This window comes from Xenopus tropicalis, chromosome 1 (genome assembly GCF_000004195.4).
Source record: "Xenopus tropicalis strain Nigerian chromosome 1, UCB_Xtro_10.0, whole genome shotgun sequence".
NCBI classification, from domain to species: Eukaryota; Metazoa; Chordata; class Amphibia; order Anura; family Pipidae; genus Xenopus; species Xenopus tropicalis.
The window spans coordinates 104,305,939-104,325,788 of record NC_030677.2 but is presented as its reverse complement, the minus strand read 5'-3'; the positions used below and the strand labels follow the sequence as shown (position 1 = coordinate 104,325,788).

The 19,850-nt window shown below is 40.2% G+C and overlaps 1 protein-coding gene across 1 annotated transcript in view; it reads right to left on the bottom strand.

Annotated features, from left to right (window-relative positions):
• Window positions 1-7,255: 7,255 nt before the first annotated feature.
• cib3 (calcium and integrin binding family member 3) overlaps window positions 7,256-19,850 on the bottom strand; it is a 56,091-nt gene continuing 43,496 nt past the window's right edge. The window contains 1 exon segment of the mRNA NM_001011260.1: window positions 7,256-7,621. Coding sequence (NP_001011260.1) covers window positions 7,540-7,621 — 82 coding nt within the window. The 3' untranslated portion in view covers window positions 7,256-7,539.

Here is a 19,850-nt window from a genome sequence, read left to right as displayed (position 1 = left end):
CCACGAACGGGCCGAATGTGTCCGATTGCGTTTTTTTCGTAATGATCGGTAATTTTGCGATTTTTTTCGGCGTCTTTACGACTTTTTCGTATTTTTTGCGATTTTTTCGGCGTCTTTACAATTTTTGCGTAAAAACGCGAGTTTTTCGGCATCTTTACGATTTTTGCGTAAAAACGCGAGTTTTTCGGCGTCTTTACGATTTTTGCGTAAAAACGCGAGTTTTTCGTAGCCATTACGAAAGTTGCGCAAAGTCGCGATTTTTTCGTAGCGTTAAAACTTGCGCGATACGTCGCGCCTTTTAAGTTTTAACGCTACGAAAAAGGCGCGACTTTGCGCGCAAGTGTTAACGCTACGAAAAAATCGCGACTTTGCGCAACTTTCGTAATGGCTACGAAAAACTCGCGTTTTTACGCAAAAATCGTAAAGACGCCGAAAAACTCGCGTTTTTACGCAAAATCGTAAAGACGCCGAAAAAACTTGCGTTTTTACGCAAAAATTGTAAAGACGCCGAAAAAAACGCAAAAAATACGAAAAAGTCGCAAAATGTTCGTTTCCAATCGGAATTTTTCCAATTCGGATTCGAAATCGTGTCTTAGTAAATCAGCCCCTATGGGTGAGTGCTAAGTTGTGCAACAGCATGCTTTTTAGAGTTCATTTACTAGCACTTGCATCCCCCAGGGTTGTAGCTCAGTGCACAGATCATAAGTCCAGTGCTTTGTGCAGAGAGCAGCCAGGAGGCACAGCTCAGCCTTGTCCTTACCGTCTGCCTCAAAATTACATACAAGGCAGAGGCAGGTAGGGGGTAGGAGGGCCTATGTGACTCCCCTGTCTACCCTTTTGAATCTATCTCTGCCTAATGCAGACACGTTAGATTTAAAAAGCAATTCACAGGTCTTTGCACTCCATTCTGAACAATTAGAACAATTGGAACCATGCCCCACACATTGAAAAAAATGCATGCCTTGACCCACAATTATAACGATGCTATGTGAGGACTTTTTTAACCCAAACACTCTGGGTAACCTTTTTTGGGAAGGCCCATTAAACCCTTTAGCTTTCAAATCTGTTGGTCTTTAGCAATCGTTTAAATGCTAAGGAATTTAACTCCCTACATGCTTCACCCCATTAAAAGTATTTTCTATATGTAAAATATTGTCAAGTGGTCACCATGGACCCAATTAATTGCTGTTGCAATGCCTCACCGATTGCAAGGAGCACAAAACACTAGCACTGTACAACTAAACAATACATGCTAGTTTAGAGAGTGCCAAGCTAATGTCACACTTGTCATTCTGTTTGCCAGCAGAAAAATGCCAGTAGAGAAAATAGCATCACAGACCAATACTATCAGTGCCTGTTGCCATTGACTTCTTATCCCCCTGTCACTGTGGACACACAAAACAATCCAATAATAGAACAGACAGGAATAAATAGAATTAAAGAGTATAAATAAATATATAACAATTTATACAGTGCTAAGTGTTAAAAGACAAGAGAAAGGGTAACTCTGCCTGTAGAGCTTACAATCTAAGTAGATGTGTATCAGGTAGTATTACTGTTTTAATTAGCTGGCAAAGAACTGCTAATAAAAACAGTAAAAAGCCCACTCACTAGAACTCACCAGAACATGACCTACAATTGCACAAAATGTATCTGCAAATTGGGGCCTTTCAACTGAATCTGATAGCAATAGCGCCTCAAAGATGCAGCAAACAGAGCAACGTGTTGAAAGTCACTGTCCCATTTAAGGCTGTGGATCACTATGCTGTTTCTGGTAACCCCTGTGTCATTTAATGATAGGAATCATTGTACCATTTAATTCTGTGCAGTCACTGTGATGTATGTAGCTAATTGTGACAATTATGCAATAATGGGCCTCCCACTCTATGGTTTTTATATACTAAAGAGGTATTAACTTATATGGATATAGCCACTTCCAACAAATAAAATAAACTGCAGCCGGAGTCAGTGTTCTGCTTACTTCTTGGATGAACCATTCAAGTCACTGTGCCTTTTAATGCCGTGAGTAACTATACCATTTAATGTAGTGGATCACTGTAACTTTTAATGTTTGGAGTCAATGTGTCTTTTAATACTGTGGATCCGTGTATTTTTATACTGGGAGACATTGAGTCATGCCTTTATGGTGCAAGTACATTCATTTGGACTTTGTGCTGCTGGTACACTCATATGGGCTTTATGAGCTTTGCTCAGTAAAAGTTGCAGCAAAAAAAAAAAACCTGCCCCCTACAACAACAGTCCAAAGTCAGTTTTTAAATTCCAAAGCTGGGGCTTTTTTAAGAGTGAATGTTATTTAATGATTAAAGTGGTTTGTTATTAATTGTTTTAGTCACTATATTGCAGTGTTGGACACGGTAACCCTTTAGAGCAGATGGTTCTAGCAGAAGGTCCCCCAGTGCCAATCATCGGAAGAGGCTTCCCTGGGAAGGTAATATCAGGAAGTGAAATGCTGACCCATATATCTGTGGCTGATGTATAGATATATATATGCCAACTAGTGTTAGGGTAGGTTCTCTGGATCTAACTTTAGTACTTTAGTGTTAGGAGTAGGCCATCTTGCTGTTCAGTTTGGGCTCCGCCACAGCGTTGAGGGTGGTTAGTATCCCATCAGCACTTCTTCTGTTCTTCACAAGGAGATAGTCTATTAATAAAAGTGTTCCTAACATTTAATCAAAAGAATTTTATAAAGGTGGTGTTGCCAAGGCTGAATTAGTATTAGTATAGCTTGTCACTGTATCCTCCCAACACACCATGGGCCTGATTCACTAAAGTGCGATAAAAATTATCGCACGCTTTTTTTGCGTTAAAAAACGCAAAATAATTTGCGCACGATTCACCATAGTATTATCGCGTGCGAAAAATCGCCATTTTCGCATGGGTTATTTCTCGCACTAGTTTTACTGCATGCGTTAATTTCCGCACTGAAAAGAATACGATCGCATGATTCACTATAACTTTTGCGCGCTAAATATCGCATTCGGCTATGCGAAAATTAACACCTACTACAGGCAGGCGAAAAACTATACAAAAGTACAGTAAATGATTTTTTGCAATAAAATATGGACTTACAGTGTTATTTATTCAAGTATGTGTTTCCCCTAGAGTGACGCAGCCGCCAGTTTGCAGCGAAATGTTCATTTTTAATACAGTCATTTTCTGCAAGTATTGGCGTGTATGGCTAACATGGCGTGCGTTCATTTGCGCGACTATTTATATTTGGCTACAAGTGATGAAATGTTTCGCCAGGCATGGATTCGCAGCAAATTTTTGGACATGCGTTGAATTTTTTCGCGGCAGATTTTTTCATACGTTTTGCAAAACAATCCGCCAATGGCAAAACGCATGAAAAAATTCGCCACGCAAAAATTCACCGCACATACAAAAATTTATACAAGCGTCAAAAAATAATAGTCACAGCAACAATTTTTTTGCCCGCACAACATTTTTGCCGTTTCGTAGATCTTTCGAAAGATTTGCTAATTTTTCACTAAAGATAACCAGAACACATTTGCTCATCACTAGTGGCTACTATTTATAAGCATCTACTATTTATATGCTATCATTTATATGCTACCATTTATATGTAGCTAATATTTATATACACCATTTATATGCGGCGACAATTTTTATACACTATTTCTAAGCTACCATTCATATGCGGCGACTATTCGCGGGCGTAATTTAGCACATGTACCAGCAAATACCGCATTGAAATAGTCTTCGCGAGTTAAATAACGCATGCAATATCGCGCATAAAAAAGCGCGAGTATGCTTATAGTGAATAGTGCGAAAAATCGCCAAAATTAAGCCGCGGTAAAAATTTTAGCGCACAATAAAAATAGCGCACGTTTTATCGCCCTTTAGTGAATCAGGCCCCATTACTCTTATTTATCAAAGGGTGAACTCTTACTTTTGTTGCTTAATAAAATTCCCCTAAAATGCTATACAAGGGAAGAGAGCACTGTAAATGTTTTTCTGATGAAATATATTGTAGACTAGATGGTAACAGGAGATAAGAAAAAAATGACAGTGATACATTGCCAACAACCATAGATCAGATGACTGGCAACAAGTTTGACATTTGGGTTATGTTACTGTGTATAAATGCAATAGACTGTACTTTAAACACAATTTCGTTTATCATATTTATACAGCTGCTTTATCCGTGAAACTATCAGATGATAGTGATGGAATCTTTCAGCGCAAGAATACTTGGTGTGGAAGCTGAGTCTGATTACCACTGGCTGGGACATGTTGAACATGCCGCAATTTGAGAAGTGTGGAATAAGAGGAATAAAAGCATCTGCAGTTTATATTCTAATTCTGTACTTATAAAGGAATAAGGGCATCTGCAACATTTATACAATACTGATTAGAATGTTTTATTTATACAGTAATGACAAACTGTGCATTACTTTTACAGAGATTATATATTATTATATATCAAGTCCCTGTCCTAGAGAAGCTTGCAATTGAAGGTCCCTATCACACACAACACATGTTTTACATGTTTGGATTGCTGACCAGAGAGATAAGAGGGGGCCATGTTGTGACCAGGGCCGGATTTCTAAACTAACAGCAACCCATGCCGTCCATCTGGCAACACCACAATCCCCCGCTAGTGTGCACGTGTGCCCACTCACTGCTACTGTATGTTAGCTCTTCCTGGCACTGTGGACTGGTCTGTGGGAGATTTAAACAACTAATTTTGTGCTAAACTAGGCCTCAAATCCCTCAAGTCCGGGCCTGGTTGTGACATTAGCTACTGAATGTTCAGGGAAACCTTTCAGAACAGATTAAAAGCTTTAAATATTACAACTTTCAAGGGGATGTCCAGTTCAAGATTTCCTGTCTGACTGTTCAGCATTGAAAAACTTAAAATCAGCCCAGTTGTGCCCATGACTGCTCTGTAACAACTCTGCCCCAAATGTCACTGGCCTGCCACCTGACGTCATGGCTTTGCCCCTAATGTTATCACACTGACCTGGATATCATTATCAGGTCCCCTTTGTCTGGTTTTTGCCACCAGCAAAGGTGACAACCCTGTGCTTAGCTGCTTAGCAGATGGAAGGGTTTGAAATAGGATACACACATTTTGGATATGGTGCAACCCTATTATGTACCTGTTAAAACAGCATACTGTATATGACTTCTCTCATGTCTGTAATGTAATGTTGCAGAGGTTAGTCTGCCACATCATGACATCTAGTGGCCATTCTCTTTAATTTTTCTTCGCCTCTAATTGAATTCTGGGTATTAGGGAAAACAATCTGTCAAGTTCTCTTCTGTGATGACCACTCTCTTTTATACCTTTTATTTGTATTTTTGATGCATTTTATTTGTAATGCTCCATATACAAACAAAACAAATTGTATGCTCAAACATTTAACACATAACATACAGGGAATTGTGGCACTAGTGCTTCTTAAATAAACAGGAACTCTTTACTGCTGAGACTTGATCTTGCAAGCATGTTACAATTCATTTTACTCACTGATGGTCAGTAGGTGTATTCATCCAGGTAGCTGAGCAAGAGCATTCAGGTTCTTCTAAGTGTGTTCCAAGGGGCAGGATCAGACTGGAGGTGCAGGGCCCATCCCGCACCCCCAAGGTGCCCCTGCTGTGTCCCCCGCACCCCCCACAGGGGCCCCCACGTAAGTGAAACTTACTTTCAACACATCAGGGGAGGGACACAGGTGACTGAGGGAGTGCCGACAGGGATTGGGTCTGGGCCCCAGCTTCCCAGTCATCCAACCCTGTACAAGGGACATCATTCTGGGACATGCAGGCAAACTGCTACTGCACCGCCTGTGGGGGCCTGGCAAAATGTATCTGTGGGGGGGGGGGGGTGTGGATCGACCACCTAATGTTATGACAGTGCTTGTTGCCTGACTGAGTGAATGAAATCCTATAGAAACTGGCAAGTTTAATCCTTTTCCATAACTTCTCCAAAACCGTGAAACAATGTTCACATTAGCTGTATATGTTTATATCTCAGGAGGGGAACAGCCCTCAAGGCAGTAACCAAGGAGTCAAAATTACCAAGACCAGCAAAAGAAAAGCAGTTTTTCCTTCTGTGAGAGATGCTGCCTTATTGGAGTGCTTTGTTCCAGCAACTGGGATTATACCTTTGAAACAAGTAAGAGAAACAAGTTCAAGTTCAGGCACAAGGTCAGAGCAGGCGGCAAACAAGAGGATATCTGAATAACAGGTTTAAATTGCCTACAGCTAGATTATACAGTAAGTAGTGACACCCAGGGACAATGGGCAGGGGAAGTCATTCACATAACCTGTACACTGCCTTCTGTGGTTGAACCTGGAGGATCAGTGACCAGTTCACCAGTTCCAGTTAGCAAAATTCTGTTCTTTAAAGGAATTCTGTCATGATTTTTATAGTGAACTTATTTATAAATTACACTGTTTACATAGCAAATAATTCACTCTACTATTTAAAATGTTATTATTGAATCAACAAATGTATTTTTTAGTAGTAATATTGGTGTGTCGGCAGCCCTCTCAATGCATTGTGCCTGAGTCTGAGCTTTCAGAAAGAGCCAGCACTACAATTTCAGATAACCTATTGTTTCTCCTACTCCCATGTAAGTGGAGGAGTCCCAAGCCGAACTTGGATTTCTTACTATTGAGTACAATTCTGGTAGCTACTGGGAGCTTCTATCTTGCTACCTTCCCATTGTTCTGCTGATCGGTTGCTGGGGGAAAGGAGGGGGGTGATATCACTCCAACTTGCAGCTCAGCAGTCAAGTGTGACTGAAGTTTATCAGAGTCACATGGTTGTGGGACCCTGAGAAATAAAGAATATGGCTAGTGCCATGTGAAATTTTTGTTCTAAGATATATGTTTTGTTACCACTCCAATACTGTAAATTGTTTTTTTCCAGTGAGCCCAATAGATGGCGTTGTAGCTACAAGAATCTAAATCTTCTCAAACCATAGTTTTATTACTTGACTTGGGAATTGGGACCTTCTTCTTTAGGGGGGTTTTGGATGACTTCTTGAACAAGCATAGTATCCAAGGCTATTGAGATACTAAAATCTACAGTTAGTATTGATGTTGGTATATATGGTTTATGGATGAAGCAACTGATCTGGGTCCAAGTGCTGCATACATGAGTAGTGCTACACAAATAAAAATAAACAATTAGATATACAGACCAGTAAACTGTTAGTCAGCAGCTGGTATGAGGGTGCACATTAAATAAACAAACAAACCAGGATTCAGTTATTATTCAATTATGTAATTATGTGATTGATCAAGGATGCAAAGACAACTGAAAACATTCTTCCTGTGGTCTTTTTGTATTGTCTTGCTATCCTTTATTGAGCTGTTACAACATTGAAACCAAAGATGACAAGGGCATCAGTGTATTTCAAACTGATTCAGCATCCTGAGTCATCCTGCAATAGTGATCATGCACACTACAGGGCGTTATTTCACGTGGGTCTGGCCTTAGACAAATGTGTGTGGAGGAAGAATGCTTCAAACCACAAGGAAATATGGTTATGCATTCCAAATGAATGTATACATGTTTTTAAGTGGCTCTTTTTTTAATTGTTCTCTTCTTGGGACTTGCCAATCCACTCTACAAAAACATAGAAAAAACTTACATTTAAGAACATTAGAAAAATGTTGTTGGAATGTGTCTACAGACAAGAAACAGCAATCAACATAGACCTACTATGAGTAATTTCTGCTATATATATATATGTGTGTGTGTGTGTGTGTATATAATGCTTTTTTACCTCTTTTGCTAATTCACACTATACTGTATCTTATCCTTCTGTTGTTTCACTTTGATTTCTGTCATATGCTTTAATAGATTCCCTTGCCCACTTAAAGGAGAAGGAAAGGTAAAAACTAAGTAAGCTTTATCAGAAAGGTCTATGTAAATACAGCCATATGCACTCACAGAAATGCTGCACGGAGTCCTCTATCAATAGAAACACAGGATTTCTTGTCTCCTTTTTTGTAAACATGTACTTAGGGTATCTGACTTCCTCTCTCAGAAAAAATCCTTCATTCCAGGGGACAGAGTCTGTGCAGTTCTCTCCTCTCTTTCTTCTCCTGCTCCCCCCTCCCATAAAAATGCAAAGAACTCCCCCCCCATAGGAATGTGTAATGTGAGCTATAACGGCTAGAGCAATACAGCAGAAAGCTATGAAGACCAAGCTAAAATGGCAGCTGCAATCTTAAACAAACAGATAAATATTCTAGGGCTCTTTACTCAGGTATAGTAAAGCTTTCTGCAGAATAAATATAGCGTTGTAGGTGGCACTAATGTGGCTAATCTATTGGCAATAAAATGTCAAAATGAATTTTCTTCTCCTTTAAGTGCTTTATCTATGGCAATGACATGGAAACATCAGTATAGTATATCATGACAGTAAATTCTATGGGGTTGATTCACTAAAGTGCATTAAAACGAGAGCTATTTATAGCATGTATTAAAATGTTATCGCTTCTTAATTTTGGCGACTTAACGCACGATTCACTAAAAGGATACTTGCGTTTATTTAGATGCGATGTTGTTTGCGTTATTTAAGGCGCAATATATTTCGCTGCTTGCTATATTAGCGCACAATTTAACGCACGTAACCATTACTTTCAGAAAACTACTGTTCTGAAAATGACCATTTCCCTGCAAACTGGAGGCTGCATCACTCTAGGGCCAACACATACTTGAATAAATCACACTGCAAAGTCCATATTGTGTTGCCAAAAGCTCATGAACTGTACTTTTCTATAATTACTGCCTGCCCCAAGTAGGTGTTAATCTTTGCATAGACCAATGCGATATTTAGCGCGTTTAACGCTTCATATGTGTTTGTGAATCATGCGTTAGTATTATTTCTACACGCAAATTAACTCATGCATTAAAATTAATGCATTGCTGTAGTGCGCGATTTAACGCATGCGAAATTACTTTGACGAATCAGTCATTATTTATCGCGTCAATTTTAATGTAAAAACCCATGCGGTCACGCTTATCGACCTTTAGTGAATCAACCCCTATGTGTCAAGGCTTTATTTTCCCTAATGGGACAAAACATGTTGCCAAGCAATACATGGCATTGGCAATATAAAAAAGTAATATTCTTAACTTTATTCTCAAGAAAACTACTCTAAACAGTAAGAGGTACATAGCAGGCAGGGCCACCATCAGAAATCACGGGGCCCCTCACAACAAAATTTTATGGGCCCCCTCCTCCTCCTATGCTCGTTCCCCAATGGCCCCTCCCCCAGTGACAGTACAAAAGACACACAGTACAAAAGACACACAGACATTGGTAGCCAGGGCCCCCTAAAACATTGGTAGTCAGGGGTTACGTTTTGCATTGGTGCCAGGGCAGGGCCCCCTAAAATATTGGTGGTCCTTCCCCAGTGTCCCCATACTATGGGCCGCTCCCCACTGCAGCATCCTCCAGCTCCCCCCCAGTGTCCTCCCCAGCATCCTCCAGCTCCCCCCTAGCATCCTCCCCAACATCCTTCAGCTCCCCTCAGCGTCCTCCCCAACATCCTCCAGCTCCCCTCAGTGTCCTCCCCAACATCCTCCAGCTTCCCCCAGCGTCCTCCCCAACATCCTTCAAGCTCCCACCAGCATCCTCCCCAACATCCTCCAGCTCCCCCCAGTGTTCTCCCCAACCCCTCCTGCTCGCATGCCTGATTCCTCTTGCTGTGTCCCCCGTCTCGCCGCTGCAGCTACTCTTTTATTAGGTTGAGACCCGTGCGTGCTGACATCATGCATATGCACGGAGCGCAACCAATAAAATTACCCGCTGACTACCAATGAACCAAGGGGGCCCGTGCTTAAAAACTGTATCACGGCCAGGCCCCATCCTGTGCCCCCCTGATGGCGGCCCTGATAGCAGGGTATATATTTAGTATATATTTCCACTTACCTGACTTGGTTCAATAAATAACCTGATTATCAGGTTTCTTTTAGCTGATAAAGCAGGAAATATAGTTTAAAATTCCTTAATGTCTTCAAAGTTCATCTATCTGCAGCAATTAGTTTTTGCTTAACAAATTGGATACAGCACATTACCATTAAAACCATATATTTCTTGCTTCATCCCTTATTTTAAGAAATCATTAATTTCAAGAAAGATTTGATGGGTAAATATAGTCCTGTGAATAGGCAGTTTCATATCTCTCAGTTGTGTGTTTGGTATTCTCAGGCATGGAATTCATATACAAATGAGCATTTGAGGTACATATAGGAACAGTATAAACAGAGTTAAAAAAGAATGATATGTATCTACAGTTTGACACATATACAGTAGATGTGTAAGTGCACTATCTTCTATGCATTAAATATATTATCTGTTCATGCCCAAACATATCTATATGCTAATTGTGCATTGGCAAGCATAAAGTGTTTCTTTTTGATAATGTCCACTACTTCCAGGTGCAGGGTGTTGCAATAGGGGCCAAATGTGCCCCCAGTGATGCAAACCTGTACCTGGGGGGATGGGAATGTTGGTTTTCAATCGGGAGGATCTTGCAATGTACCTGTGGCACATTCTTAAGTGGCACAGGTACAGTGACAATATCTTCCTTACATGGCAGCGATCAGAAGTTAATTGGTCCATTTTTACTTGTGCCAACCTTTTCTCATTTATGAGGTAATTTTTGTGTGTGGAGTTAACAAAATACTAGCACTATAAGGTGGGCATTATATGTGATATACCTTGCATTGAAAGTGTACTTACATGGAGGGGCCCCTACTTTTTCTGCTGCCTTTTGTTTTTATGGGTTAGGGATGGATTTTAATAGGTTTGCTTCGCTTTTGTGTTAATAAAAAAGTTTTTTTTTGTTCTATGTTCTTTTTTGTTATATGTTGAGCCTTATATATATATATATATATATATATATATATATATATATACAGTATATATGAAAAGTCAGCATTCTGATTTAAAAGTTAAAGAAACTCAGAAAATTTTCTAAATTCTCAGAGAAGTAAGATGGAAAAAGCTTGCTTTGTTGGTACAGAAAATGTAAATCTTGTTTAAATATACACCAAACAAGCTGCTTTTCCATACAAACATTACCTTTTGTACTGACTGTTTGCTTAAGCTGAATATTTTCTCGTTGTGGGAAGGTAACCAAGTAGATTTTAGTAACTGAAGAGCCCTTAACATAACATTACTAAACATATACAGTAAAAACCATATTTTACATTTTTCAGGGGACCAGGAATAATAGTTCAGGAAAATGTAAAATCAGGCAAATGTGTTAAAGCAACTTCTTCTTTAAGTACTCAATAGATATAAGCACAGGAGTCCGTTTTACTTTGAAATACAATATTTATTGTGTTAATAACAAGGGTTTATGTTACACTATGGGGGGCATTAGCAAGACCTCTCTGACAGTCACATGTATAATCAAAGCAATAAGAGATTTGCGCATGACTGTATGAGGTGCAGACTGATTGGAATTGACTATTTATAGACAGAACCATGGCAAAATATACATCTGGTTAGTATTTTAAACCTTGTTATGTCACTAATAATAACATTTATAGAGGACAAACAGCCTTTTCTGGGGTACATCTGGACAAAAATGTTTATGTAAAATCAGGGAAAAGCACCCATTGAACGGCATTATAAATTGGTCAAACCATAAAAAAAACAATGTAAACTGCTGGAAAACTTAAAATCATGTATGTAAAACTGAGGTTTCACTGCGCTTCATCTTGACATTAATAACTAAGATTTACTCTTTTAACCAGTTATAAAAAGTTATAGGGTAAAACTTCTGTTACATCACATACATCACAGCTAGGGCCTCAGAAAAATAGCCAAAGAACTAAAGAGTATGCTAAACCTTTAAACCTAAGGAGGCTTATTATAACAAGTAACTATTCATAGCGCAGTGTTAAAGAAATATGCCAACGCTGAAGCAAGAAATGTAAATCATGCCCACACGTCGTCTCATCAGATGAAATACCAAGCACATTAAACTATTCAATATCCACGGTCACCCGCTCCTTGTAATAAGATACACAAAGGGGCACATTCATGAAAGTACGAGTTAGAATCCCGAAATGGGTTAAATTTGGATTATATACGATAATTCGTGATGATCGCAAATATCACGAAAATGCTTACGAAAAAATCATATTAGTCACAAATTTTCTTATCCGAACAATCGTAAATGGCGGAAAAACCTTTCTGACTTTGATCCTTCTGTGCATAATTTTGGAAGCCTCCTATAGGACTCAATGGCACTGTGCAGCTCCAACCTGGCCCAAGGAAAGTCTCCCATAGGGCTCAACGGCACTCTGCAGCTCCAACCCGGCCCAAGGAAAGTCTCCCATAGGGCTTAATGGCACTCTGCAGCTCCAACCCAGCCCAAGGAAAGTCTCCCATAGGGCTCAATGGCACTCTGCAGCTCCAACCTGGCCCAAGGAAAGTCTCCCATAGGGCTCATTGGCACTCTGCAGCTCCAACCTGGCCCAAGGAAAGTCTCCCATAGGGCTCAATGGCACTCTGCAGCTCCAACCTGGCCCAAGGAAAGTCTCCCATAGGGCTCAATGGCACTCTGCAGCTCCAACCTGGCCCAAGGAAAGTCTCCCATAGGGTTCAATGGCACTCTGCAGCTCCAACCTGGCCCAAAGAAAGTCTCCCATAGGGCTCAATGGCACTCTGCAGCTCCAACCTGGCCCAAGGAAAGTCTCCCATAGGGCTCAATGGCACTCTGCAGCTCCAACCTGGCCCAAGGAAAGTCTCCCATAGGGCTCAATGGCACTCTGCAGCTCCAACCTGGCCCAAGGAAAGTCTCCCATAGGGCTCAATGGCACTCTGCAGCTCCAACCTGGCCCAAGGAAAGTCACGATAACGAAGCTTTAATGAATCCGAAACTTTCATACTTGGCGCGACAATATGATTTTGTCTCACAAATTTTGTTGCAAAGTACGAAAAAGTCGCGCAAAGTACAAAAAAGTCGCAGAAAATATGCACAGTATGAAAAAATACGATTTTTTTTGTATTTCGGACATGTCGTACTTTGATAAATCAGCCCCAAAGTGTCCAACAGGATCGATTTATAAAAAATTAATAACATTAAAAACTGGTCACACCAATAAAAATACACTTGAACAGACCTAATCACAGCTTGGATGAATTTAAAATCTCCAGTGTCAAGGGCAATGTAATAAAAGAAAAGACAAAAAAAGAATGGGGATACAACTTTTTATCTGGAGACGGGCGGTTTTTGGATTGCTGATACTATACTACGTGTGGCATTAGCTGAAGGGGGGTTTGTACCGCCCAAACTTTGATGCACAGCTGGTGACAATAAAAGGGGTAAGTGCCCTACAAACATAAAACATGGTGTCTGTGCGAATCTCTTAAAAAACTGTCACTGTTCAACAGTTAACTTGTAACACATGGACATACCCCTTTCCCCAAGAACCATATTGTGGGGGTGTTCAATCGAACCTAAAAAAAACAAGAAATACCAATTCCTTGATAAGTTTTCTGTTTTGTCTGATACCTAGGAATGTACCAAATTTTAATAAAAAAATGTGGGCATATACCAAACTGAAATAGAAAAAGGGAATAACCAATGAGTTTTAGTATAATATGATGTAAATGACAGGCTAATAAATCATGCTATAATAAAGTAACTCATTCGTTTTTATAGAGCCTATAAAGTGGAGTGTTTTGTGGCTATTTATTATTTCAACCAGTTGGAGCACATTATTTTCATTCATTACTTTGCAGGCTACTACTAAATCTGGACCTAATTTGTATATTTGCCATATTCAGTTATTCAGTATTTAACACATTTGGACTTTAGATTTGGTTTGGAGAACTCTGAAGATTTAGCTGACTTTGAATCTTACAAAAACTGTCAGGCTTAAGCATAACACCAAAACAAATTCTGCATGAATACCTTTCAAAAACAGCACTGAACGGAGCCTCATATGGCAATTATAAAATTATCATTCATTTAAACAGAGTTATGTAGTTTTCTTGGGTTATATATCAGGAACTAACTTACCATTATTTTTTTAGACTAAAATGGAATTCAAGACTCAGCAGGCTAATAATAGAGACTGATTCTGTGCAGGGGGTAGTGAGTCTGAACCAGAAAGATGTATTGAAAGGTTTTAGGCCCCCAACTGTGCTGGTCTGTTGCCAATTCTACCATAAGTGATTGTCAAAGCTGTAATTCTTGCCTTTCTGTTTTATATTCTTAATCTTCTTTGTTCCTTGTTTTGATGATTAGCGATGGCTCACTGTTGAGTAATTTCTGATTCTCTGATTGCCAAGTTTGGGGATGGGGAAAGGTTATCTCAAGACGGTGTCAGTATATAGTAATACAATCTTTTGTAGAACAAGACTGTATGTTGAAAATGATAGTGCATGTATCTGAGATCATGTCTTTTTTGTTATTGAAGGGTCCCCCAAATTTTTATATTTTGTAAAAAAAAATAATTTTTAAACCCACAAATGAGAAAAATGGCTTTCTCATAATATTATTTTGATACTAATTCCAGAATGAGCTTCCATGTGCACCAAAGGAATTACTCAGCAAGCCCTGTATTCTGTATTACTCAATCAGCTGCTTTGTCCTGCAATGTAGACACACACCTGCTATATCACCACTCAAAAATAAACTGTCTGTAAATGGAACCCAGACAGAATGCATTTTCTATATTCTTAAAGCATTTTATAGGAAAAATACTAAATTACATCAGTGACATTCTTATTTATACAAAGAACTACTAACCTTAACTTATTTCCGTAAACAACATGATTTTAAGAATGCCTCTTTCACGTAGCATAACTTATTTCCTTGAGAAACTAGCCTAACAACATAAACTCCTGAGACACCTTAAAATCTGTCACAAAACGTTAAAATGTTAAATGCAAATGTTACATTAATGTACATGCTTATTTTCTGTCCTAGGTATTACAAGAAGTGTGCAAAGTGTGACAGCAATATAGGGTAATATGTTAGGTAAAACACAAAATGACTGTAAAGCTTTAATAAGGTTAAATGGCACTGCATCTAACCTTTAGGAAACAAAAGGTTCCTTTCCTGCAAGAGCAGCATATAGCAGCTGGTGGAAGAGTTGTACCTGGTAGTATGGAAATTCAGCATGCACCAGGGGGCACATTTACTAATACACGAACGTCCGAAAAGCGTCTGAATGCGTTTTTTTCGTAATGATCGGTATTTTGCGATTTTTTCGGGAAATTGTTGCAACTTTTTTGTAGCCGTTACGACTTTTTCGCAAAATGTCGCGACTTTTTCGTAGCGTTACGACTTGCGCGAATTGTCACGACTTTTTCGTAGCCTTCGCGCCAAGTACGAAAGTTTCGGATTCATTCAAGCTTCAGTATCGTGACTTTCCTTGGGCCAGGTTGGAGCTGCAGAGTGCCATTGAGTCCTATGGGAGACTTTCCTTGGGCCAGGTTGGAGCTGCAGAGTGCCATTGAGTCCTATGGGAGACTTTCCTTGGGCCAGGTTGGAGCTGCAGAGTGCCATTGAGTCCTATGGGAGACTTTCCTTGGGCCAGGTTGGAGCTGCAGAGTGCCATTGAGCCCTATGGGAGACTTTCCTTGGGCCAGGTTGGAGCTGCAGAGTGCCATTGAGTCCTATGGGAGACTTTCCTTGGGCCAGGTTGGAGCTGCAGAGTGCCATTGAGTCCTATGGGAGACTTTCCTTGGGCCAGGTTGGAGCTGCAGAGTGCCATTGAGCCCTATGGGAGACTTTCCTTGGGCCAGGTTGGAGCTGCAGAGTGCCATTGAGTCCTATGGGAGACTTTCCTTGGGCCAGGTTGGAGCTGCAGAGTGCCATTGAGCCCTATGGGAGGCTTTCCTTGGGCCAGGTTGGAGCTGCAGAGTGCCATTGAGCCCTATGGGAGACTTTCCTTGGGCCAGGTTGGAGCTGCAGAGTGCCATTGAGTCCTATGGGAGACTTCCAAAATCATGCAAAGTCTGAAAGTTTTGCCCGCAGTTTATGAGCGCTCAATAAGAAAAAGTCGCGACAAGATACAAGCAAATCGCAACGACTACGAAAAAGTCGCGACAATTCGCGCAATTCGTAATGGTTACGAAAAAGTAAACAATTTACGAAAAAGTCGTAACGGCGACGAAAAAATCGCAAAAAATACGAAAAAGTCGCAAAATGTTTGTTTTCCAATCGGAATTTTTCCCATTCGGATTCGTGGGTTAGTAAATCAGCCCCTAGGACTACAGTGGCTTGCAAAAGTATTCGGCCCCCTTGAACTTTTCCACATTTTGTCACATTACAGCCACAAACATGAATCGATTTTATTGGAATTCCACGTGAAAGACCAATACAAAGTGGAATACACGTGAGAAGTGGAACGAAAATCATACATGATTCCAAACATTTTTTACAAATAAATAACTGCAAAGTGGGGTGTGCATAATTATTCAGCCCCCTGAGTCAATACTTTGTAGAACCACCTTTTGCTGCAATTACAGCTGCCAGTCTTTTAGGGTATGTCTCTACCAGCTTTTCACATCTAGAGACTGAAATCCTTGCCCATTCTTCTTTGCAAAACAGCTCCAGCTCAGTCAGATTAGATGGACAGCGTTTGTGAACAGCAGTTTTCAGATCTTGCCACAGATTCTCCATTGGATTTAGATCTGGACTTTGACTGGGCCATTCTAACACATGGATATGTTTTGTTTTAAACCATTCCATTGTTGCCCTGGCTTTATGTTCAGGGTTGTTGTCCTGCTGGAAGGTGAACCTCCGCTCCAGTCTCAAGTCTTTTGCAGACTCCAAGAGGTTTTCTTCCAAGATTGCCCTGTATTTGGCTCCATCCATCTTCCCATCAACTCTGACCAGCTTCCCTGTCCCTGCTGAAGAGAAGCACCCCCAGAGCATGATGCTGCCACCACCATATTTGACAGTGGGGATGGTGTGTTCAGAGTGATGTGCAGTGTTAGTTTTCCGCCACACATAGCGTTTTGCATTTTGGCCAAAAAGTTCCATTTTGGTCTCATCTGACCAGCACCTTCTTCCACATGTTTGCTGTGTCCCCCACATGGCTTGTGGCAAACTGCAAACGGGACTTCTTATGGTTTTCTGTTAACAATGGCTTTCTTCTTGCCACTCTTCCATAAAGGCCAACTTTGTGCAGTGCACGACTAATAGTTGTCCTATGGACAGATTCCCCCACCTGAGCTGTAGATCTCTGCAGCTCCCCCAGAGTCACCATGGGCCTCTTGGCTGCATTTCTGATCAGAGCTCTCCTTGTTCGGCCTGTGAGTTTAGGTGGACGGCCTTGTCTTGGTAGGTTTACAGTTGTGCCATACTCCTTCCATTTCTGAATGATCAGTGGAACAGTGCTCCGTGGGATGTTCAGGATGTTCAAGGCTTTGGAAATCTTTTTGTAGCCTAAGCCTGCTTTAAATTTCTCAATAACTTTATCCCTGACCTGCCTGGTGTGTTCTTTGGACTTCATGGTGTTGTTGCTCCCAATATTCTCTTAGACAACCTCTGAGGCCGTCACAGAGCAGCTGTATTTGTACTGACATTAGATTACACACAGGTGCACTCTATTTAGTCATTAGCACTCATCAGGCAATGTCTATGGGCAACTGACTGCACTCAGACCAAACGGGGCTGAATAATTACGCACACCCCACTTTGCAGTTATTTATTCGTAAAAAATGTTTGGAATCATGTATGATTTTCGTTCCACTTCTCACGTGTACACCACTTTGTTTTGGTCTTTCACGTGGAATTCCAATAAAATTGATTCATGTTTGTGACTGTAATGTGACAAAATGTGGAAAAGTTCAAGGGGGCCGAATACTTTTGCAAGCCACTGTATACGCGTGGCCTTGGGTCGTATGTGCTTATTGACTTCTATACAAACTTGAAAGCTTTTAGATGGCAAATTTTTTAATTCAAATTTTCAAGTTTTTTGTACCTAATACATACCAAAACATTCAAGTTTTTGAACCATAACTCGAATTGGTTGGTGTACCCAGTGTGCTCTGATTGTTTGTGAGATTTTATTTGTGTTAAGTCATCTGCGTCTAGTGCTATGACTAAATATATGAACCTTTTTATTGCCACAGTGCTTTGATATTGCAGCACTGCATGTTGCCAATGAATACACAACATTGCCTGAATTAAAGTGGAAGCCAGATATGTAGTGTATGGCATCATAGATTCTACAGAATAGGAGAAGAATAACATTTAGGAACGTTTAGCCTTATCAAAAAGAGACCAACTGACATATATATTGTTTTTCAACTGACATATATATTGTTTTTCACTGGAAAGCCATCTCTTGGTAGCCTCCCAACACAAATATTACACCTCATACCCTGATGTTTGACACTTAAAGGGTTCAACTGATGATTTACAGTATCTGGATAATGTTTAAGATATAAATACGCTTTATGTTTTTAGTCCATCAAGAGACATCGCTAGCCATAAGCTTATACTAGCCTAGCATATCTAATAGAGATATTATGCCCAAGTATGTTTAAATTTGTCCAACAGAAGACTGTGGTTCCCTCAAGGGAGATAAGCAGAGACCATTAGGAGCTTAAGAAAACTGCGATGATGACATCTGAGATACATTTGGGTTGTGTTTAATGTGAATACAAACGTCACTCCTTACAAGATTCCCACTGTCTCCAGGAAAACGGCCATATTTTAACTGTTCAGTTAAGACAACCTACAGCAGCCACAAGACAAATAGAAAAACAAAAACCAGGGCTGCTTTTCGTGTGGAAATCTAAACACACGCCTTAGTTCTGTCCCAATGTGGGCCATAGCTATTATGGTAATTAGTACTATACTGGAAGGTGGTGTTTGAACTTGCTACAATTATAAGGAAATCCATGAGCAGTGTAAACAACTGAATCTACTGGTGATTCAGGATTTCAGAATGTTTATAGTTGGATATTTGCTCTCTGACTATGCACCTGGATTTAGGAATTATTCATTAGGTTCAATACTGAAATTAGAGGGGATTAGTCTTTTTATTTATCCCTGGGGATGATGACAAATTAATTTAAAAATAGCAAATTGTTATTGTTAATCTAGTGACATGATAGACATATTTGTATCAATAGGATACTTATCTTTCAGGATATGCTAGCACTAACAGTGATGATATGTGAAAATTTTGTTTGCCAGAAAGGTATTCAACAGACCCTGGAATTCTGGGGAAAATGCTGCACTATGGAGAAAACATGGTGGTTGTCATCAAAATTGCACTTTGCTCACTGCACTTGCAAACGTAAATGTCCCCAAGTATTTCTTTAAGGAATTTCCATGCCATTTTGCAGTGGGGAACTCACATGCTAGCCTTTGGGCAAACTTAGTTTATCTTCTAGGAGAATCTTCTGCCTAGTACCATTGTCACTTCTAGTCCCTTAATTGTTCTATTAGTTCCAATAGTTTACAGTCCCAGTTTTCAACAATTACCCCTTTACACTCACAGGTATACACACACATGCATACACCTAGATAATAAAACTGAACTTTATTGTCTATTGGGTTTATTCTATCACGTCATCAAACCCAGGCCAAATTTTTGGGGGTGGCATGCTGCATTGCAACACTACCAGTTCAGCTCTGTGTTTTCTTTTTGTAGTGCAATGTACATGTCTGGTTCGTGGACAGGTCCTTAAAGAAGAAGGGTCATGGTGGCAGGTAGTAGTGGGGTTGCGGTAGGGGGCGGCCTGGCCTTAGGGTAAGGCTAATGCAGTGGTTCTCAACCTTCCTAATGCCGTTACCCTTTAATACAGCTCCTCATGTTGTGGTGACCCCCAACCATAAAATTATTCCTAAGA